The sequence below is a fragment of the Peromyscus californicus genome, unplaced genomic scaffold (genome assembly GCF_007827085.1).
Source record: "Peromyscus californicus insignis strain IS unplaced genomic scaffold, ASM782708v3 Scaffold_5__1_contigs__length_169319896, whole genome shotgun sequence".
NCBI classification, from domain to species: domain Eukaryota; kingdom Metazoa; phylum Chordata; class Mammalia; order Rodentia; family Cricetidae; genus Peromyscus; species Peromyscus californicus.
This window is the reverse complement of record NW_026294573.1, coordinates 42865223-42888944: the sequence shown is the minus strand read 5'-3', so window position 1 is coordinate 42888944 and position 23722 is coordinate 42865223. Positions and strand designations below refer to the sequence as shown.

General features: G+C 39.5%; 1 protein-coding gene across 3 annotated transcripts in view; it reads right to left on the bottom strand.

Moving 5' to 3' along the window:
• Positions 1 to 23722, bottom strand: part of Zfyve9 (zinc finger FYVE-type containing 9) — a 159883-nt gene that overhangs the window by 78138 nt on the left and 58023 nt on the right. For all 3 annotated transcript variants that reach the window (XM_052715755.1, XM_052715758.1, XM_052715757.1), the window contains exons 3-4: positions 21370 to 21475; positions 15475 to 17558 (exon numbers count right to left, since the gene is read on the bottom strand). In XM_052715755.1, the coding sequence (XP_052571715.1) occupies positions 15475 to 17558; positions 21370 to 21439 (2154 nt within the window). In that variant the 5' untranslated portion in view covers positions 21440 to 21475. The remainder of the gene's footprint in view (positions 1 to 15474; positions 17559 to 21369; positions 21476 to 23722) is intronic.

Genomic DNA, 23722 nt, shown 5'->3' with positions numbered 1-23722 from the left:
ATTCTTGAAGAGTAACTAAGCTCACGCCTCTCAATAGTAGACTGGCATTTGATGGAGGGATATGGAGAAGAATGGGATGCTGAGATGAAGCCATATATACACAGCCAGGAAGAATGGACAGCTGAGTTGGAAAACCATCAGCAATTTCCAGAATTTGAAATCCTGAATCATGACATGACACTGGTGGAATTCAGGTGTTTCTGGTACATGGACTACTCTCACTCAATGTGAGGTTGAACTGTTGACCTTGTGTACATCCTGCTTCACAAATGAGTCTGTCGGATATGCTGGGCCTATAGGCTGAAGATGATGCCCCAGCACTTCGGAGAAACCTCAGGTGACTGTCCAGACAGCTGTCTGTTTCTGTCAACTCACAAATTTTTTGGAGGTTGCTTATGTGCACTTCCTGTTTTTATTTTTGTTAGCTAATATTATTTCCTTCTTGGGTCTCTGAGGGAGTTGAAGATTAGTTAGTTATAGTTGAAGGTTAGTTAGTTATAGTTGAAGATTAATTAGGATACATTTTGGACTTACCAAAATAGGATAGATAATGAAATTATTTTCTCTGAATTTGTCAAATACAAATGGACTAGACATTGTTTAGGTATTTATTACTTGTATATATTGTATATAGTTATTGTCCTTTTGTATATAGTTTTTCTTATATTAGTTATAAGCTTTTTCTTTTTTTTCCTTTTTATTAAAATAGAAAAGGGGAAATATGGTGATATTTTATTTGTATTAAAATGTTATTTGTATGTTAAAAAATCAAGTTGCCCGGGGGTCAGAGCTATTAGCAAGCCATAGGAAAGCAGGGCAGTGGTAGCGTACGCTTGTAATTCCAGCACTTAGTAGGCAGAGCTGGGTAAGTCTCTGTGTGTTCAGGGATACAGCCATTATTGGATACACATGCCTTTAATCTTAATACCAATCATGGAAAACCTGGAGGTCTATACAGACAGGCTGTGAGGAGGCGGTCATGTGGTTGGGTTTACAACCAATGAGAAGGCAGGACAGGAACTCTATATAAAGACTTTAACACAGGGGTAGCTCTGGTTCGGAGAGGTAGGACCACTGCAGGAGGAAGGGTAAGGTTTTGGCTCTTGGCTCTGACCTCTTGGCTTTCTTCTTTGCATTGGTTCTGTGTTTATTGTTTGATGGGAAGGTTGGATACATCTACAGTTATCAGTATAAACTCAATACTCAATGCAGAGACTGATGAGTAATTGACACAATAAATCAGCCATTATGACTTGTTTATTCACTAATTAACAATGTCTGTTGAGCACTTTGAAGTTGCAGGTACTGTGCTGGATACTGGGAATGCAAATCAAACCCAGAATAAATGTCAAGGTTCAATACAATATGGAATAAAGACAAAGCTATGTGATAATTGCTCTTGTCAAAGGTCAGGGTTACTTTTAACCAACATAATCTTTCAGAGTTTGTAATGGGAGGCATTTCCCTAACTTCATTCGTACCACACTGAACCTAACTGTTGGTCCTATTTGATGCCAGATGGTTCAAATCATTACAGGGGCAAGATGACAGGTTTTCAGGTGGAGTATAAAGGAAACTGAACTGCATGCAATATTCTATTTATAGAAGGCAGTTATTGCTCTCATATCTGACTCCTGTCAGAACATAAATAAGAAACCGCAAAGGTCTGAATGAGTATGGCCCCCATAGGCGCCTATATTTGTATGCTTAGTCCCCAGTTGGCGAACTCTCGAGCATTAGGAGGTATGTCCTTGTTGGAGTAGGTGTGTCCTTGTTGGAGATGTGTCACTGGGGGTTTCAAAAGCTCGCTCTACCTGTGGAACAGGATGTAAAGCTCTCAGCTACTGCCACAGTGCCCTGCCTGTCTGCTTCCCACCATAATAATGGTCCCTCTGAAACTGTAAGCAAGGCCCCACTTAAATACCTTCTTTTTGTAAGAGTTGCCTTGGTTGTAGTGTATCCTTACAATAGAACAGTAACTAAGACAGAAACTAAGACAAGAAACCTGTCATTGTTTCGATCTGTTCTTAAATAAGAAATCAAGAAAAATACAACTAATTTAAATAAGTTTCTGGGCTGGGGATGTAACTCAACTGGTAGAGTACCTGCCTAGTCCAGCACCACATGAATGGGGCATGCAGTACAGGTCTGTAATCCAGGCATTACAATAATTCAGAATGCCAGGAGAGACAAAAAGGTCAGGGTTGCCTTCGACTACACAGCTAGTTTGAAGTCAGTCAGGGCTATATGAGGTCCTATCTCAAGCAAACAAAAAGTGTCAGGTGTACACACTTGCAATCCTATCATTTAGGAGGTCGAGGTAAAAGGATCAGAAGTTCCAGGTCACTCTTTGTTATATAACAAGATTGAGGCTTAGATACAAAAGACCCTGTCTCAAACAAACAAAAAAGTGTAGGTGTGGCATCACATACTTGTAATTCCAGCATTTGGAAGGCAGAAGAATTAACCATGAATGTGAGGACAGTGTGGTCCACATGGTGAGTTCTAGGACTGCCAGGGATATACAGCAAGACCCCATCTCAAAAAATTGAACAAAAAAGAAAACTATCTCCCAAATTCTGCCATTTATTATATCTAAATTTGATACCATTATCTAAAGATTGAAGGTGTTATGTAAAATAGTACTGTTGTAATAAACTATTTATTTACTTTTTAGTTTAACAAATATCAACTAAGCATCTCTTACATGCTAGAGCTGAGAGAATGCAGCAGCAACCAAAGCAGAAAAGATCTGTACCTTCAAGGAGCTTGGAACAGATTTGGAGGACAAAAGTAAACAAGTAAATACATAAGGAAAATCACAATCAGAAAGACAAACAGATGAAGAAACATCAAAGTTTTTAAGTTGGTGCAAAAGAGTCGTGGTTTTGGATTGTGGATTTTAAATCATAACTAAGCTCTAACACATCTTTATTAACTAACATAGGAACTATTACAATCAACATATATTTTTCAAAAGATGAGTTTATTAACATAAAAATTCATGCTCCTGGATTCTACAAAGTCTTCCTGGAAGGTACTTTCTGCATCCTGCTGTTTGTGCAAGTGTTTTCTCTGCAAAAAGTTGTGCGATGCTTTAACAAGACAGCTGGCGAGCCACCAGGTGAACAGTAGAGGAGGAGAAAACTTCACAGCCCAGTGGTCTGACTTTTGAAATGCCGACTGTGTGCCATGGGGTTGAGCTTTGCCATGGAGAAGAACTGAGCAGAGCTGTTGACTCAAAGCAGCTGCAGACAATGTCATTTTCAGTGCATCTCACTGACGTGCTTGGCACAGTCCTGGGATGTAATGGTTTTGGAGGGAGGCAGAACGCTGTAGTGGTTCAGATCAACAGCAGACCACAAAACAGTAGCCACGACCTTTTTTGAGTGTATTAAAATTAAAATGTACTGTAAGGTTTCTCTTTTGGTCCAACTACTGAGCTATTGTATACAATCCACTTTTTGTTACAACTTGCAATTTGATCAAGAAATGGTTCCTTGTTGCAAAGAATAAGAGATGACAACAACTCAAAACAGTTTTGGTTTGTTTTTTTTTTCAATTTTGGTCAGCTCATGAGGTACCTACTTATCAAGCTCTTTCAACCTTTCCAATTTGCTTCAAACGCCAAATCAGACCACTGAACAGTCCACATTTAGTTCTTTGGCAATTTCTTGTGCAGTTGTGAGATAATCAGCTGAAACGATTGCTCTCAAATGGTCATTATCAACTTCCGATGAACAGACACTAAAGCTCTTCAAGGCTCTCATCTTACAAAACTTCCTGAACCCCACTGCTCTAGACATTAATTAGCAGTTCTTGGCAAAATGTGTTGATGTTGCATGTTGTCACAGTTGCTTTTCAGTCCTGAACACTTGAAATGGCTCAAATTTGCTTTTTAACATATGTCTATAGCATGAAATATAAAATAGACAGCAAGTAATAAACCATCAGTAAAAGAGTGCAAAATGTGAAATAAAATGATGTAGAACATAACCACATTCATTTAAGAATGTATTCTAAGGGGCTGGAGAGATGGCCCAGTACTTAAGAACACTGGCTCTCTTTTCAGAAGACCTGGACTTAATTTATAGTTGCAGAAGGCTAGTTTTATAGCTCAGTGACACAGGCTTGCCAGATAGCCCTGATTCATCCCCAGGACAGCAAAAACCAAATCAACAACAACAAAACCCAACAGTAACAAAAACAAAATGTAACTATAATTGCTCCCAAAATGAGACAACCAAGTTGTTCTGTAACTAATAACTTTAATGGGCACATAAACTGCAGCATACTCCTATAACAGAATCTTACTCAGCAATAAAAAGAAATTTGTTATTAAGACATGAAAAGACATGATAAAGCCTGAATGCATTTGAACTAGGGTCTTGCAGGATTGAGGCAAATGCTGTATCACTGAATTATATCCAGTCTGTTGATGTATGTTTGAGTTAAATCAACATACTGTGTGATTTCAACTATAAGATATTCTGCAAAAAGTAAACTTATGAAGCAATAGTAAGACCAGTGGTGGGGACAAGGAGCTCAGGTAGATGAATAAACAGGTGGGGTATGGGGGGTTTTCAGAACATAACTGTGCTGGAGGATACTGTGACAGAATACATAATACACATGTATTAAAGCCTGCTACAAAGTAAACAGCAATATAAACTGTATCCCTACATATTTCTTTCATAAAATTGCAGCAAAAAAGTCTTGATTTTGAAATGTACTACATTAATGAAAAGTTGTTAATGAGCTAAACCATGGAGAGGTAGAATTTGTGAAATGTAGTTTGTGCTCAATTTTTCTGTTCTGAAAAAACGTCTATTAATGTTTTTAAAGTGGTCATGTCTATTGAGATGGCCTGGGGATATGTAGAGGTAGGCAAGATATACTTATCTATGTTTATTTTATTTACTGTTTTTTTTTTTTTCCAGATGGTTTCTCTGTGTAGCACTGGCTGTCCTGGAACTCACTCTGTAGACCAGGCTGGCCTTGAGATCTCAGATTCTCCTGCCTCTGTCTCCCAGGTGCTGGGGTGCACCACCACTCTCCACTTGTTTTTTCTTTTCTTTTCTTTTTTTTTTTAACATCAAGGGTGTGTGTGTGTGTGTGTGTGTGTGTGTGTGTGTGTGTGTGTAAAGTACATGCCACACAAATATGAGGACCCGAGTTCCAAGCCGCAGTACCCACATAAAAGACCAGACACGTCAGTGTAGATTTGTGCTCCCAGTACTGGGGAAGCAGTGGCAGGTGGCCTGGCAGTTGTACTGAACTGATGAGCTCCAGGTTCAGATACCTTGTCTCAAAAACTAAGTAACAAGTGAAAGACATCGATCTCTTGCCTCCATATGCACATGCACACACATAGACATACATACATGAGCATACATATAATACACACACACACACACACACACCACACACACACACACACACACACGGATCAGATGGGCTGAGGAGATAGCAAAGTAAGTGCTTCCCACATAACCAGGAGAACCTGATTCAGACCCTCAGCACCTACATTAAGAGGAAAAAAGGTGTCAGTTAGTAGTCCCAGCACTCAGGAGGCTGAGGCAGGCAGATCTCTAGGTTCAAGGCCAGCCTGATCTACACAGTGAGTTCCAGGCCAGCCAGGGCTACATGGTAAGATTGTGTGTTAAAAAGGGAAGGAGAGGTGGGCAGGCATGGTGATGCAGGCCTGTAATCCCAGTGCCAGGGAGGATCCCTAGGGCTTCTGGCTAGATACTTTCATCAAACTGGTACGCTCTGGGGTTAGCAAGACACAGTGTCTCAAAAAATAATGTGGAAAGCAACTGGAAAAGACACTCAAAGTAGACCTCTGCCTCCATAAGCATCTACCTGACTCCTGACATGTATAGACACACACGTATGAAACGCACACACACAAATGTTCATTTTATCTCAAAATATATAATTTAGTTTCAATTTTTAATTTAGACAATTATTTGTGATGATAATGACTATTTTTTTTTTTGCTTTGAGAGTGGTCTTGTATAACTCAAGATGGTCCAGAATTCATGATATAGATAAAGATGATTTTGAGCTTTTAAATTTCCTGCCTCTGCCTTCACTTCTCTTAGCGATGAGATTATAGGGTTACACCACCTTGCCTTGTTTATGTAGTGCTAAAGATCAAAGCCAGGGTTCTATGTTAGCAGACATCATCAAATGAGCTACACCCAGAGCTAGATATATAACACCTTTGCAGTACTTTTTCACAAAATGTAGTATAATAAGGTAAATATGTTGTTCTATAGTTCTTTAATATAGTTTACAATTTAAATGTATTATTATTATTGTGTATGTATGTGAATATAGGCATGCATGTGGAAGTAGAGGACAATTTTTATGGGTCTGTTTTCTCCTTCTACCATGGGTTCTAGACATTGAATCTGGGCTGTCATGCTTTTGCAGGGCAAATGCTCCTACCCAGTGAGGTATCTCACCTGCCCTTCAATATACTTTATTACAAAATATTAATTCAAATTAAATACATATAGTCAGTCTTCTGCCTCTGCTGTTGCCATGGCACCTGTGAAAAAGCTTGTGGCAGTCAGGTGGTGATGGAGCACACCTTTAATCCCAGCACTTGGGAGGCAGAGGCAGGCAGATCTCTGTGAGTTCCAGGATAGCCTGGGCTACATACTGAGATTCTGTCTCAAAATAACAACAGAAATTAGATAGATAGATAGATAGATAGATAGATAGATAGATAGATAGATAGATAGATAAAGATATAGAGATAGATACAGATATAGATTTAGACAGACAGATAAAATATTTTGGCGATGATGAATAATTTACATGACTGGTTAGCAAAGAAAGTTGTAAATTACATGACTTCAAGATTAACCAGGATGAAGAGGAAGAAGAAAAGTTTAAAACACATTGCTGGCCAGGTGGTGCTGGTGCATGCCTTTAATTCCAGCACTCAGGAGGAAGAGGCTATTACACAGAGAAACCCTGTCTCAAAAAACCAAACCAACCAACCAACCAAAACCCACACTGATGTTCTACATGAATTCATAAATAAAATTTAGGAATAATAAGTGCACAAAATAAAAAACTAGCTGTTTTCCATTTCAGACACATACAGAAGATATGACAATTTATAGCTATATTTATAAATGTTCAATCTTTCAAGTATCTATAAATTCAAATGTCTGAGAAGGAAACCTGTCTAGAATCATATTAAACATTAATCCAGATCATGTTTCAATATGCCACTTTGATATTATATGTGTCACCAAGCTATTTTTTAATATAAGTGATGAGATTATGAATGCCTTAAATGAACCCTGATGAAGAAACTAGTATGACAAATTAATCAGAAATGGAAACGAATTGCAAAATAAAACCTAAAGTATAGCCGGGCGGTGGTGGCGCACGCCTTTAATCCCAGCACTCGGGAGGCAGAGCCAGGCGGATCTCTGTGAGTTCGAGGCCAGCCTGGGCTACCAAATGAGTTCCAGGAGAGGCGCAAAGCTACACAGAGAAACCCTGTCTCGAAAAACAAAAAAAAAACAAAAAAAAAAAACAAAAAAAAAAAAAACCTAAAGTATAGCCCTCTTAACTGACACCTTGAAAAAGAGCATTTCTGTTACCTGGATAACTTCCAGAAAATACACTCAACTCAAACCATTTAGTGGCTATTCTTCCCACAGAGTAACCTCAGCTAATCTGTAAGCTCTGTGGCCACCATACAGGATAAATGAGTGCTAGCACAAATCTCTGTTCCCTTTCCTTTTTTTTATTTATACATTTACTTAATCTTGCTTTATTATGAGGAGAGGGCATGGGCATGCAAAGAGCAAGAGGACAACTGTAGGGGTGTGTTCTCTCCACCATGAGAGTTTTGGGGATCAAACTCAGCTTATCAGGTTGGTGGCAAACACCTTCACCTGCTGAGTCTGCTCACCTGTCCTGACCACCTACCCCCAAAGCAGAGGTTCACACAAGTTCTTTCAGAGCAGACAAGAGAGTTTATAAAGAAAAAGCAACAGGAGGCCCAGAGATCGTCATATGCAACCTAGTGCTACCTTACTGCAGCTCTCTGTTCTGTCTAGTCAGGCTACAATAAATGCACTAAAAATCCATTTATTGAGTTATACTTTACATTTTAAAAATTATTTTATGTGTGTGGGTATTTTGCTTGCATGTATGATTGTGTAACATGTATATTCCTGGTGCTGAAGAGGCCAGAAGAGGGCACTGGATCCCTTGGAACAAATAATGTGTCTAGTGCCTGAGTATTTTGTATTCTATTTGCTAGCTAAACCTGTTTCCTATTCCTAGTTTGGGTGAGATGCTATATGGGTGCTGGGAATCAAAACCTGGTCCTCTACAAGAACAGCCAGTGCTCTTAACCACTGATTAGTCTCTCCAGCCCTGAGTTATACCTTCTAAAAATCAATCAGAGCAGAAAAAAAGTGAGCACAATGAAGTGAAGTGCCAGATGTAATTGTCGTTAAATTGCTCTTCTTTCAGTGATTTGGTGTCTTGGATAGTTTATTGCCAATTTGACAATAAGCTGGAGTGATTTAAGAGGGAACCTCAGCTGGGCATGCTGGCACACACCTTTAATCCCAGCACTCAGGAGACAGAGGCAGGTAGATTTCTGAGTTCAAGGCCAGCCAGGTCTATAGAGAAAGTTCCAGGACAGCCAGGGCTACACATAGAAACCCTGTTTTGAAAAACACAAAAACAAAAAAGAATACTGAAGAAGAGGGAACCTCAACTGAGAAAATGTCTCCATAACATTTGCCTATAGGCAAACCTGTGGTACATTTTCTTGACTGATGATAAATGTGGGAGAGGCCAGCTCACTGTGAGTGGTGCATCCCTGGGCTGGTAGTCCATGGTGCTATAAGGAAGCAGGCAGAGCAAACCATGAGGAGTAAGTAAGCCAGTAAGCAGGATTCTTCCATGGCCTCTGTGTGAGTTCCTGCCTCCAGGTTCCTGCCCCGTTTGAGTTCCTGTACTGACTTCCCTGGATGAGGGACTGTGATGTAGAAGTGTAAGTAAAAGAAACTCTTTCTTCCCCAAGTTGCTTATGGTCATGGTATTTCATTTACAGCAACAGAAATCCCAAGACACTTGGTATCCATACTGTAGTGTTGAATGATAAATTTCCCCAACAGTCTTGGGCAGTTGAATGGTTGGTCCTCAGTTAATGGTCCTATTTGGGGAGGTTTAGGAGTTGTGGCCTTGCTGAAGGAAGTATAGTCTCTGCTTCCTGTCTGTGGTTTGAGATGTGTGCTCTCAGCTGTTGCTCCAGCTACCTGTCTGTCTCCTGTTGCCTCCACTCTGCCGTCACTGGCTCTTATCCCTCTGGAACCATAAGCCAAATAAATCTTTTCTTCTTTAAGTTGCCTTGGTCACAGTGTTTTATCACAGCAACAGAAAAGTGACTAAGACACTCTCTATTTTTTTCCTACTTTGTAATTCAAAAGAAGTAAAGTAAAATCTAAACTTCTGCTGCCTTTGCCAGCCTCTCCCATCACCTGATAACACCCATAATTTCCTGTCTTCTCTAAAAATAGAATACTCAAATTCCCAACGCTTAATCAAAAATTTCATTATCATGATCTCCTAGAACCAGCAATTTCCCAAGGAAATCTATATAGATTTGTAATGATGATGATTTTAATTTACAGGGGGCCATCTGGGAAAGGCAATCTTGGTATTCTTTCTATTCTGCAATTTATTGCTTATCAAAGAGGAGAAATAGGGATTAGTTGTTATATAGAACAATGACCTAAATTTAAAATTTGTTAAGTATAAAGCATATTTGTTAAGCATTTGAGAGTGTGTGACTGCTTTTCCAAGCAACAATAAAGGCAAAAGTGGAACCTATATGTCAACCTCTGGATTACAGAAATACTGAAACAAACTGCTAGCTATTGTGGTTTAAATGTTCCCCCTAGGAGCATGCGGTGAATGTCTGTCACCAGATGATAGCACAGTTTTAAGAGGTGGCAGAAACTTGAGTAGACAGAGCCTAGCTGGAGGAAGTACATCACTGGGAAAGCCTTGAACACGACACCTGTCCCTCTGGCCTTCAAGTTCTGCTTCCAATCTGCCATGACATGAAGAGCCTTCTCCACATGCTCCTGACACCGTGATGCTCAACCTTGCCTCAGACTCAAAGTAATAGAGCCAGCCAACATGGCTGAAGCCCTCTGAAATCATGAACCAAAATAAATCCTTCTTCCTTTAAACTGTTTCTCTCAAATACTTGGTCACTTAACCAAGATGAAGATCATAATAATTATCTACTTAGAAAAAGCTGATATAAGTCCCACACTGTACTGAGTAACGTCTCACAATTTTCTACTAACTCATTCTATATTCAAGTATATTTTTAATCCTGACCCATTCTTCTGATAAATTTATTTTACTTTACTACTGTTCCTTCTTCCAGACAATGCTTTTTCTTATATAATTTATCATTTTACCCCATAAATTATAATATACTGTGTGTATGTGTCTGTGTGTTTTGTGTGTTGCACTCATTGAGTATGCAAGTATGCACACAGAGGCCCAAAGGAAGGCTTCTGGTGTCTTCTTTTATCAAGCTCTACTTTATTGCCTAGAGATAGGGCCTCTCAAAGTGGAAGCTTGCCATTTTGGCTAGGCTGGCTTCCCAGGAAGCTCTCAGAATTTACTTGTCCCTACCTCCCCAACACTAGGTAACAGGCATGAGCAGCTATGCATGGTCATGATGTGGTTGCTGGAGATTTGAATACTGGTTCTCATGCTTATAAAGTAAGCACTGTTACCCGCTGAGCTACTTGCCCAGCCCAAATGTCTGCCTTCCTCTATCTCCTTAAGTTGCCACTTTAGTTTATGACTTTCATGATTCACTCTGCTATTTGTGTAGAAGTTAACGTCTCTCTCTTCAATATCCCTGAAGTTCTTTCTTCACATTGCTGCTATAAATGAGGGCATATGCCTAGGGAAGAAGAAGGAAAGAAAGAAAGAAGACTAGCTTTGATGATCAGCAGGGCACTCATAAGCTGTATATTCTTGGGCATATTCTTTGACGTCTCTGAACTTCAGATTTTCGGCCCATCAATATGGAAAGTTAATATCCACTCTCCAAGATTCTATGAGACTGAATGTGAATAAACATGAATAAAGCACATATAACCTGAACAGTCTGACTATTCAGTTCAGTGATTTCACAACTTCTGTTTTTTGGGTTTTTTTTTTTTTACTGATTTTACATTTATTACATAGCTACAATGAATTATATATAATTCTATGAATTTTGTATATATCTGGGAATCAAAGACCCCTGATCTCATGAAGCTTGTATTTTTTTTTTGTTTATTTTTTTACATAGGGTCTCACTATGTAGCTCTGACTGGCCTTGAACTCACTAAGTAGACCACACCGGCCTGAAATTCAGAGACATGCCTGCCTCTGCCTCCTGAGTGTTGGGATTAAAAGACTGTGTCACCATGCTTGGGCACAATTTAGTTTTCCGATACTTAGAAAATACTAGGAAATCTAGAATGATATTCTCTCCCTCACTCACTGAAAGAGAACCCTTGATTATTAATTCTATGAGATAACCACTTCCAATGTATGACGTTCTAAACCCCTAGCACCTAATATACACTTTCTTTTTTTAAGATTTATTTATTTATTTATTTATTTATTTATTTATTTATTTATTTATTTATTTATTTATTTATTTATTATGTATACAGCATATATGACTGCAGGCTAGAAGAGGGCACCAGATCTCATAACAGATGGTTGTGAGCCACCATGTGGTTGCTGGGAATTGAACTCAGGACCTCTGAAAGAGCAGTCAGTGCTCTTAACCTCTGAGCCATCTCTCCAGCCCGACTCTTTCTATTCATAAAAATTACATGTTGATTATACACTTGTCTGAAAAAATAACTTTGTAATATATGGAACTAGAGAAACTATTGGGGATATTTAATTTCTATTGGAATAGAATAAATAAAGTTGCATTATTGATAGATAAAATTATTTTACAACATCATATTGCTTAGGGTATTTTTCTAGCTGCCTTCCCAGGATAATCTGATTAATATGTAGAAAAACTATATTGATGTTTACAAGGTATAAACCCTTTTCTTCTAAGAAGTGCATGAATTTTGTCACCAATCCTTTTAACCGTCTCAGAGGTAAAAGAACAGAAGGAAAAAAATGGAATTGTGGATCAAGAATCCATATACCTCCATAAATTCTCCAAATTACACTAAGGAAAAATTTCATCTACTCTCTCAATTTACATTTTTGTCACAATCTTCTTTATGAGTCCACCTATAGTCCCAGTTTACTACTCAAACCAAGACATGGTAGTCTATACCAAACTCCTCTTATTTGCATAACAAAAGACCACTTTTACTTTTCAGCAGGGTTTCATTAGTCAAGGCTGGCCTCACACTTGCTATGGAGCTGAAGATGACCTTGTATTCCTGATCCTCCTGTCTCTATGTTCCAAGCACTGAAATTACAGGTACGTGCCACTAATAGCAGACAAAACCATCCCACTCGCCGGGTGGTAGCACTCAAGAGGCAGAGCCAGGCGGATCTCTGTAAGTTCAAGGCCAGCCTGGTCTACAGAGTGCATCTAGGACAGGCACCAAAACTACACAGAGCAGAGAAACTTTGTATTGAAAAATGGAAAGAAAAAAAAAAAAAAAACCTCACCCAAACTAGGAATAGGAAACAGGTTTAGCTAGCAAATAGAATACAAAATACTCAGGCACTAGACACATTATTTTCTTTAAACTTTAACAATAAGAGAACAAAATCCCAGTCTCAACTTGAACTTCTTTCTGCTCCCATCACTGTTTAATTACCATCTAGTAATCCTTCCTGTTGTGTGTATTCGCTTGTATATGTGTGGATGGGTGTGTTCATGTGTGGACAGAGGCAAGGGATGATGTAAGATGTCTTCCCCACTCACTCACTCTATTCTTTAGAGACAGGGTCTTCTCACTGAGCCTGGAGCTCACAGACCAAGCTAGAATGACTGCCAGCCAGCCTCAGGAATCCTGTTCTGCCTCCCCAGCACTGAGATTACAGGCATGCTCTACCATGCCAGGCTTCTTTCTTTTCCTTTCCTTTTTCTTCCTTTGCTCCCCTCCTTCTGGTGCTGAAGGTCACACTCAGGTCCTGATGGCCTGACAGCAAGAGTTTTACTTACTCAGTCACCTCCCCATCCCCAAGTAATTCTTCCTAACAGCCCATCAGGATCTAGTCTCCCCTTTTATCTGTTAACAAAATCCTGTTTTTGTTCAGGCTACACTGTGCTAAGACCTAGGAAATAAATTATGATTGAGTCACTTGTGGCTTAATCCAGTAACCTGTGGCCTAGAACTGGTCAATGAATTGACAGAAGATGCTAGGATTTTCTCTCCAGTGAGAAACTAGCAAGAAGTCTTGTTGTTTGACCCTCAGTCCGTTTCTTTTCCCTTAGGAAATCGTCCAGATGGACTTGATGGAGCTCAACTCCTAACAGGAGACCACGAGAAGATCAAGGGATCTTCCATATTCCCAACTTTGCAGGCGATAAACTGTGTCTTACAGCTTTTATGTGAAATAAAAGTTCTATATGTCTAAGTCACTGAGGCTCAGATGCTCTTTCTTTCTTTCTTTTTTTTTTTTTTTTAAATGTGCATTAGTGTGAGGGTGTCAGATGCCCTGGAACTGGAGTTACAGACAGTTGTGAGCAGTCATGTGGGTGCTGGGAATTGAACCCAGGTCCTCTAGAAGAGCAGCCAGTGCTCTTAACCCCTGAGCCATCTCTCCAGCCCCGCTCTCTCTTTTTTTTTTTTATGTTAAAAGCATATGAGCAGATAAATCAGATGAAAAAGGAGGTAGAGACAAATTACCAAGACTTACTGTTACTTCTGTAGTCTTATGATCTTCACAACAGCCTAATGAAAACTATTTAACTTTGTTATAGATTACAAAACTAAGCATTAGTAAAATTACATAATTAATAGAAACAAAGCTAAAATTTGAATCTAGATCTCACATCAATTTTTACATTCTTTAAAAAATATAAAATCCTCTTTTCTCCATATTTACAACTCCTATTAAAAAACAAATTGTGGAGGCTGGGGGATACTAGTTAAGAATGCTTGTTGCTCTTCCAGAGGACCCAAGTTCAGTTCCCAGCACCCACATGAGGCAGCTCACAAACACTTGTAACTCCGTTTCTAGGGAATCCAATCTCCTCTTCTAGCCTCCATGGCCCATATGCAGGTGTACATACATGGAATTCAATCTCCTCTTCTAGCCTCCATGGCCCATATGCAGGTGTACAAACATGCATATCCAGAAATAAAAATAAATATAAAAAAATCCCAAATTGTGTTATTAATGGAATTTGGAAAGAACTAAGGAATATTAATTATTCTTATATCCTTAATAAGATATAAAGCCTTCAAATATTTTCATTAAAGTCATATGAGAGAAAATATGTGTAGGTATTTATATAAACCCTCAGAACATTTAGCACATCAAAAAACTATGCAGAAACAAGTATAAGATTGGGCTTGAGAGATAGCTCAGCAGTTAAGAGCATTCACTGATCTTGCAGAGGACATGGGTTCAATTCCCAGCACCCACATGGTGGCTCACAATCACTCATAACTCCAGTTCCAGGGAATCTAATGCCTTCTTCTGACCTCTATGGGCACCAGGCACAATGAGGTACACACACATGCAGAGAACACTCATTAAAAATAACCGTATCTGCAGGAGGGTGGGGTGGCGGCGGCGGCGGCGGCGGCGGCGGCGGCGGCGGCGGCGGCGGCGGCGGCGGCGGCGGCGCACGCCTTTATTCCAAGCATTTGGAAGAGGCGGAGGCAGGTGGATCTCTGTGAGTTCGAGGCCAGCCTGGTCTATAAAGCAAGATCCAGAACAGTCAGGACTGTTAGACAGAGAAACACTGTCTCAAAAAAAAAAAAAAAAAAAAAAAAAAAAAAAAACCCTAAAAAAAGAGTATAGGATAGATTCTCAATGTAAGTTAAATTTTTAAGTATTAAAAAATATAAAGACAACCACTGACTACAGTGATAAAAGAAAAAGAAAAAAAGAAGTGAATCACAAATATGTCCTAAGCTGAAAGAACAACTTCCTTATTTCAAACCATCCCATTAACCAAGTATCTATCAATGTAGAAACCACAAAGAAACACTTCCTTAATTCCCAATTCGCTTTGCTTCACAGAAAACTGAGAAAGCATACCTTCTGGCAACAATCAAACAAAACAAAAAAATCCAAAACACAATAAGCAAGCTCATGTTTTACATAGAAACTCACTAGAACTGGGCTTTCAAAGGCTATTTATAATGTCATCTCAACTAGAATTAAATTCAGTTAATCCTGCTTTAGTTTCTGGTTCCGCAGTACAAAACATGCCAAGTTCCTGAGAGACTACATGCAGCTTACCTTCCCACAGGCTCTGCAATGATGCCTCCTTTTGGTGAACGTAAACCGAGCTTCACACTTCATGCAGTTTGGAGCCTGGGAATCTGGTACCCATACTGGTGCCACCTCACCCAAGGTGGTAAATGGCTTTCTTGCAGAAATTCCCAATTGACCAGCTCTGAGATCGTTATCTGGACTGTCTGGAGCTAACGCAAGGCATGGTCTACTGGAGATCTCAGCCTCATAACTTTCTGAATGTTCCCCATTTGTATCAGTCACAGAGATGTTTCCCAAAGACGCACTGCATGCATTGACTGCTGAACTTCCCCCTAGTTTTGTTTTCCCAAGAATATCATTTTTGTTCTTAGTATTATTTCCACTGTTTGCGGGAAGGTCATTTTGTAAGTGGTCTGATAATGGCTTTGGAATCTGAAGTTTAAGATTAGAAGGTTGCTTGGGTCTTGCACCACCAAAAGGAACACTAATAGATTGCAGGTTTGCTATCTTGGGGGAAGACTGCCCGAGTACTGATGGGATCTGACTACAGAAATTATGTAAATAATTTTTCTTCATTATATTTCCAGTGCTATTTAAAAGCAGTCCACTGCCTTCTGCATTCTCATTTCCTCTCTGTTCATAAATATTTGAGTAGCATTCTGACTTGCTCTCCTCTATTTCTTTTTCTTCTGTTACTGAATCTTCTTTGGAGGGTAAAGTCTTTGGAACAAAAGAAACAATTGGGCTCTGTATTCCATAGGAATCACAACCATTAGATAGAGAATTTGCTGCTGGTGCATCATTAACAGTGGAGAAATCACATCCTTCACTTTCAGTCATACAAGTTCCTTTGAAATCTAGATCTGAATCTGCCGTGCCGATACACTCTGCTCCGCTGTTAGTGTCCTCAGGCTGGCTAATCTGTGAAACCACTTGATTTTCCTCATTTGCTTGGCTATCATTCGTCTCATTGAGCTTCATTAATTTCCAATCAGTCACCTGTGAGTCAGAGACACTTTCTGTCACATTAAGAAGTTCTGTAGTGCCAATTCTTTCTCCACGGTCATTACCTTCATCTCCATCAGCTCCGGCTTCCCTGGACACCAGGCAATCTGAAGACTGTTCACAACTGTCCTTTCCACACACTGCAGACGTGTCCGGCTTGAAACACAAAGAGAAACCAGATGGGAGGGAGTCTCCAGCTGTCCTCTCCTCTGCGGGCTCTTTTTCCGTCACGATCTCCTCGCTTTCGTGGGAAAAGGAGTTTGGGCTCCCTAGATCTGTCCTAGAAGAATTGTTTTTGCCAGCAAGGTCTTCATCTGGCATATAATTCTCTTGTTTTTGAACGGCAGACCCTCCACCTACTTCCTGGGATGAATTAATCGTTAAGCTTGTGACTGCACATGTGGAAAGGCCTCTGCCTACACTTTCATCATCCTGTAACTGGGAAGGTGAAGAGACACTGGTTGCACTGTTAGATGAAGCAGCACAGAGATGATTAACAGAAGCCCCCTCTGGTTTTGGTTTAGTCAAAGCATCCATTTGTTTCTCTGAGTTTATACCTTTTTCAGTGGACCCATTCATACTAAAACTAAATTGATCAGTTTGTCTATTTTCATTATCCAGTGAACAGTTAAAAGAGTCCATGAGGGGTTGACTATTATAATTATTACAATCCTGCAAATCACTTTGCAATGTCCTTTTATCACAGTTATGCATGACAGCTACAACAAGAACATTCTTCTCGTCTGGCAGACAAGTGAGGCTTCCACATTTCTCCTCTCCCACTTCAACAGCACTAAATTCATCATCCCGATTATAGTTTCTCTTAATTAGCTGGTCTTCTGCCACAGCATTTTCATCAATCCACATCGTGTCAATCTCTGGATTTAAACTACAGTCCTGTCCGTTAGCACAGGGATCGTCTCCCTCTCTTGTAAGGGGAGCTGAGCCAGCCAGAGAGAAGACTTTCAGCTGTGGTACTACCTCATTAGAAACTCCAGGTTCGTTCCCACTGGTCAATGCAGGGTTAAAAGACAGTGGGTGAGAAGAGGGATCTAGAATCTTATTCCACTTTGTATCCAATAAAGTAGGAGAAATTGTTTCATCTGAAAAAATAAAAAAAGTAATTACAGTAAGTTTGCTGGCAACAGCAAAAAGCTACTTAGGACTACCTAGCCAATATTTCCAACTATACTCTGAAGATAAAATGTTCTCAGAATATGACAGAATCTAATCGTTAGCTAGACATAAAATACATTTAAGACAATGCCCTACAATTGTCTGTTAACAAATGGTAATGTCTAAGAACTTTTCAAACAAAAGAGTTTTATGTCTATTTAATTTTGTTATTAGATTGAGATAAACAATAACATAATTTAATTGACCTGTAGACCCAGGAGTGGGGAAGCGCCTCTGAATTGTCTGTGTACAAGACAAAGCACAGATAATGGAAGTGAAGACTGGTAATTGAATGAGTATTTTTCTGTGAAGTCTAAATGCTCTCTTCTAATCTACAATATGAATAGAGTGTGGGTTACATGGATATCTCCATCTGCTAAACTGTAAAGTCAACCTTTTAGTCCCACCTCTTGGGAGACTGAGGTGAGAAGGTACCCAAGTCAATGAGTTCATGCCAACGGGGAAACAGTGAGACTCTGTCTTAAAATAGAACAAAAACAAAATCCACTAGCCCTGTGTAATTAAAATTTAGGCATTTGTCAGGCGGTGATGGTGCACGCCTTTAATCCCAGCACTCAGGAGGCAGAAGCAAGTGGATCTCTGTGAGTTCGAAGCCAGCCTGGGCTACAAAGTGAGTTCCAGGAAAGGTACCAAAGCTACACAGAGAAACCCTGTCTCAAAAACAAACAAACAACAAACAAAAAACAAAAAAATTGAGACATTTTAGTGAACATAGATTTTAAATTTTTTTCAATGGGTCTAGAGATTTAGCTCCGTTGTGAGTGCCTATATGCACTAAGGCTGGTGACTACCCAGTCCTAGGGAGGGGAAGACAGAAGCAGGAAGCTGGAGGATCACAAGCCCAAGGTCTTCTCTGGCTATATCCTGGGTTTGAGGCTAACCTGGGCAATACAGAAGACCCTATTTAAAAAAGAAGTCTGGGGAAATGGCTCAGTGGGCAATGGGGTGGCTGTGCAAGCATGAAAATCTGAGTTTGGATTCCCAGCAGTCATCTAAAAGACTACAGACACAATCAGGGTCATGGTGGCATACAGCTGTGACCCGCTATGGGGAGGAGAGACAGCAGATCCCAAAGGATTGCTGGTAAACGAATCTAGCTGAAAAGAGCAAACAGTGAGACATTTGTTTCAAACAATAAGGTTAGAGACCATGGAGGAAGTGATACAATGTTGATCCCTGGCCTCCACAAGCATCCATACAGACAAGGACACCTATGTGTATAAGCACACACACACATACACACCAAAAAAAAAAAATTACAAGTTAAACAGAACAAAAATGACAGTGTATTAATCACTGCTGACCATGGGTTATAGTGCACTTAAGTTTATTAGACTATTCTCTTTGTTTTGAGACAGAGTCCTGGAACTCTCTATGTAGACCACACTGGCCTCAAACTCACAGAGATCTATCTGCCTCTGCCGCCCAACGCTGGGATTGAAGGCGTGCACCACCATGCCCAGCATAATTTGTATATATTTAAATTTTTCCCATTAAGTTTTTTTAAAAGTTTGCTGCAGCATGTGAAATCCTGCCTGTAATGTTACTAACTAAATTTATATTTATATTTTTTTAAAAGATTTATTTATTTATTATGTATATAGCATGTATGACTGCAGGCCAGAAGAGGACACCAGATCTCATTACAGATGGTTGTGAGCCACCATGTGGTTGCTGGGAATTGAACTCAGGACCTCTGGAAGAGCAGTCAGTGCTCTTAACCTCTGAGCCATCTCTCCAGCCCCTATATTTATATTCTTAGCTGAGGACATTTGGGAAAATGGTATTTGGGAAAATAGATTTATCTATTAAATCAATTTCTAGTGTATCAATAAACATAATTTCATCTAACATTTGTTTCCTTTGTAACAGACCATAACTACAATAGCTAAGTTATTCTCTCAAGTTACAGTGGTATTTTATATCTCTAATGAGTAAAAGAATAAAAAAAATTGCACTTAGGGCTTTTTCTTCTTTCTCCCTTCAGTAAATGATAACCATGGTGATGAAATTATGCAGTTATAATTGTAACACTAATCTTCAATGCACTCATCGACCTTATTACAGTTTTTACTATACTGCAATGCAATAGCTTATTTACCTTCTCTTTCGCCCACTGAATGATTTCTGAAGGCAGAAACCATTTCATTCCATTAATGCAAGGCCTACTTTGTATAGGGTCAAGTGGTAGTAGGTAATAAATACACAAAAGTAAACATAAATAAAAAGCATTTGGTTTATATAGCATTAAGAGTAATACTCATGCCTCTACAAAGTATATAATCTAGTTGGAAAAATAAGACATAGATACAATATACATGAGTAGCTAATTAGTATATATATTCAAAAATTATTATGTAAGAATACAAAATAAATTCTAGGATGAGGTAAATGAGCCTGAATTCACTAAAAAAAGGAACTGGACAAGGTCTCAAGCGTTTTATCAACAGAAAATGATTTGTAAGTAGGGAAACCAGGAAAAGCATAACACCAAGTATAAGATTTAAGAGAACAACAAATACATCAATTTGGTCCAAGGAAATAACCAGCCTGGGAAACAGTGAGAAGAAGCAACACAGGCAGATAGTGAAAGCAAAGAACTTCCGATTGCTGCCGGCAGCGGTGGCGCACGCCTTTAATCCCAGCAGCTAGGAGGCAGAGGCAGGTGGACTTCTGAGTTTGAGGCACTCTTAAGTTTAAATTAAAATTTAGGCTATCAAGAGATTTAATTTAAATTTAAATTAATTTAAAAATAAGTATTTCCAGAAATAAAAAAAGAGAGACATTTCTTACAAGAATGTTCAATAATGTTATTGAAATAGGAATGATTGGGTTTTACCTATTACTTAGACATGTTAATTACCTAGTTTAGTACATCTGCGAGTGCGCGCGCGTGTGTGTGTGTGTGTGTGTGTGTGTGTGTGTGTGTGTGTGTGTGTGTGTGTGTGTATTTCATCCTGTTGACAAGTCCCATGTGCCCTACACTGGCCTCAAATTCACTATCCAGCCAAGACTAGCCTTGAACCCCTGATGTCCTGCCAAGAGGCATGCATCATACTTGGATTTTTGTGGGTGGGAGGAAGGGTACAGATTTTATCTATGTACCCCTAGCTGACCTGGAACTCACTATATGAATCAGGCTAACCTTGGATTTGTGATGATCCTTCTCCTTCTGGCTCCCAAGTACTAGGACTACAGGCCTGGCCATTTGTCATACATTTTCTCCTTAAATAAGGAAATAAAGTAATAGGAAATGAGAAACTAACTTCATAGAACTGTCATAAACATTAAGTTTAAAAAATGTAAGTACATGGCACATAATGCTAAGGAATGTTAATTCCTCCTTTAAAATTTATTATATATTATTGTCATTACATCATCAGACCTATTTTATTCTATTTTTTAAGATTTATTTCATTCCTTTTTATGTATATGGGTGTTTTGCCTGCATATATCTCTGTGCACCACTTGTGTGCCTAGTTCCTGTGGAGGCCAGAGGAGCGCATCAGATCTTGTGGGACTAGAGTTACAGATAGCTATGAGCCACCACATGGGTGCTGGGAATTGAACCTGGGTCGTCTGCAAGAGCAGCCAGTGCTCTTAACTGCTGAGCCATCTTTCCAACCCCTTGATTTTTTTTTTTTAAGAACTTCATATTCTTATTCTCACAGTCTCTATATCATAAATCCAAATAGATTTCCCAATGTAAATTCTCACCTTCATTTTGTTCAAATTCATCTAATACCTTGTCCAGGTTGTAAGCTTCTGCTTGGAAGTAATTCTCCATCAGTGAGCAAACACTGCTGAAGAGACCTGTTTAAACCTAAAAAGTAAACAAAAACAAAAACAAAACAAACAAAAAATTGAGTTACACTTTGAATTATTAAAATATAATTTATAGATCTTATGTATACAAGAATGAAATCTCCAACGAATCCATTTGGACAATGATAAACAACCTAAGATCCTCAAGTCTAGAAACCTATAAGCTAACAATTATCAAAATGCAGTCAGCCTCTATGTCTGTAAGTTCTGTGTCTACAGATTAAACCGGTGATGGATGGAAAATATTCAGAAAAAAACTGCATATGTACCAAACGTGCATAAACATTTTTTCTAGTCATTTTTCCATAAGTAGAACAGTTTAATAGCTATTTCTTTAGCACTTTATCTTAGTAATGTAGCAATGATTTACAGTATACAGAATGGCCTGGACAAGTTATATACAAATACTCCATGGATTCTGGGGCTTGCAATGGTCCTGGGGCCACTCCTCCAGAGACACTAAGGAACAAATGTAGAACTACTACAAACATAGAAAGTAGACTTATTTAATAGCTTATACTACAAAAGATAAAAGTCCAGGTGTTGGGAAGGGATCATTTTGATTACGATGAAGTTACATTTCTACTAGAAAAGGGAGTTCATAGCTTCTGTTAAATAGAAAATTAAGAGAAAGTTCAAGTATGGATAAGGGATATTAGTTTTCATTTTAATGATGACTGAGGAATCTTTTTAAACCTCTCATTTTTAAATGTAATTTTTAAACTTCCCTTACTATTACTTGACCTAAAAGCATTTATACAAGACACCAATGATTTAACAGAATGCCAAGTAACACAACAGGAGGAGTTTTAGAAAATGCTACTGGCTATTCCTTTATTACTATTTAAGATTTTCCAGACAGTGCCAAAACCCACACTGGAGCCCAGGCTGACCCAGACTCCTGAGAACTGGGATTGCAGTTATGAGCCACACCAGGCTTAATGACTATCCCTTTTTTGAGCAGGCCAAATTTAAGTTTACTAGAGAAAAGTGGGGAGAAGCTCCCAAGGCAGGGAAGGGTTCCAAGGGAAGAATACTCTTGATCATCCCTTTAAATGAACTCTTTTGTTATGTATCTGTGTGTGCATGTGTGTGAATACAGGTTCATATGAGTGTGCATGTTTATGTGGCAGGTGCAAGTGGAGGCCAGAGGCCAACACAGGGTATCTTCTTCAATCACTTTTCCATCTTTTGTGTGTCCATGTGTAAGAGGAAGGGGTATGTGTAGGTGTATGTGTGTGGGGGAGGGAGAGAGGGGGGAGAGGGAGGGAGGGAGTAAGGGAGGGAGGGAGGGAGGGAGGGAGGAGAGAGAGAGAGAGAGAGAGAGAGAGAGAGAGAGAGAGAGAGAGAGAGAGAAAACAGGTGTGCAAATGGCATGGCACACATATGGAGGTCAGAGGACAACCTTGGGTGCTGATCTTTGACTCCCACCTTGTCTGAGGCAGGGTCTCTGCTGTTTTTCTTTTGTGCACACAAAGTTAGCTGGCCCAGGAGCTTACAGGGATTTTCTTGTCTCTACCTTCCCACTAACAGTAGGAGCACTGGGATTATATATGTTTACTACCATGCCTGGCCTCACGTGGGTTCTGGGTATTTGAACTGATACTGGTCTTAGTACAGCAAGCACCTCACCCACAGAGCCGTCTCCCCAGCACACTAAAGAGGTAGTACCTGCTAATTTATCATTTGGGATGAGTTGGTATTAAAATTGTTTGCTATTACTTAAATTTTTTCTACTTAACATTGTTCACTACTGGCTAAATTGTAAGGTTTATGATCTTAGGATTAATAATTAAGGCCTGACTCTACTGCTGTGGGATGTTCTGTATGGCAAATGTGTTGCTGATTAGTCAATAAATAAAACACTGATTGGTCATTGGCTAGGCAGGAAGTGTAGGCAGGACAAGGAGGAGAATAAAGCTGGGAAGTGGAAGGCTGAGTCAGAGAGACACTGCCAGCCGCCATGATGAGAAACAGCATGTGAAGATGCCGGTAAGCCACGAGCCATGTGGCAAGGTATAGATTAATAGAAATGGGTTAATTTAAGCTGTAAGAACAGTTAGCAAGAAGCCTGCCACGGCCATACAGTTTGTAAGCAATATAAGTCTCTGTGTTTACTTGGTTGGGTCTGAGCGGCTGTGGGACTGGCAGGTGAGAGAGATTTGTCCTGACTGTGGGCCAGGCAGGAAAACTCTAGCTACACTCTACTGTCTCATACACAGTAGAGGTACAACAAATACCATTC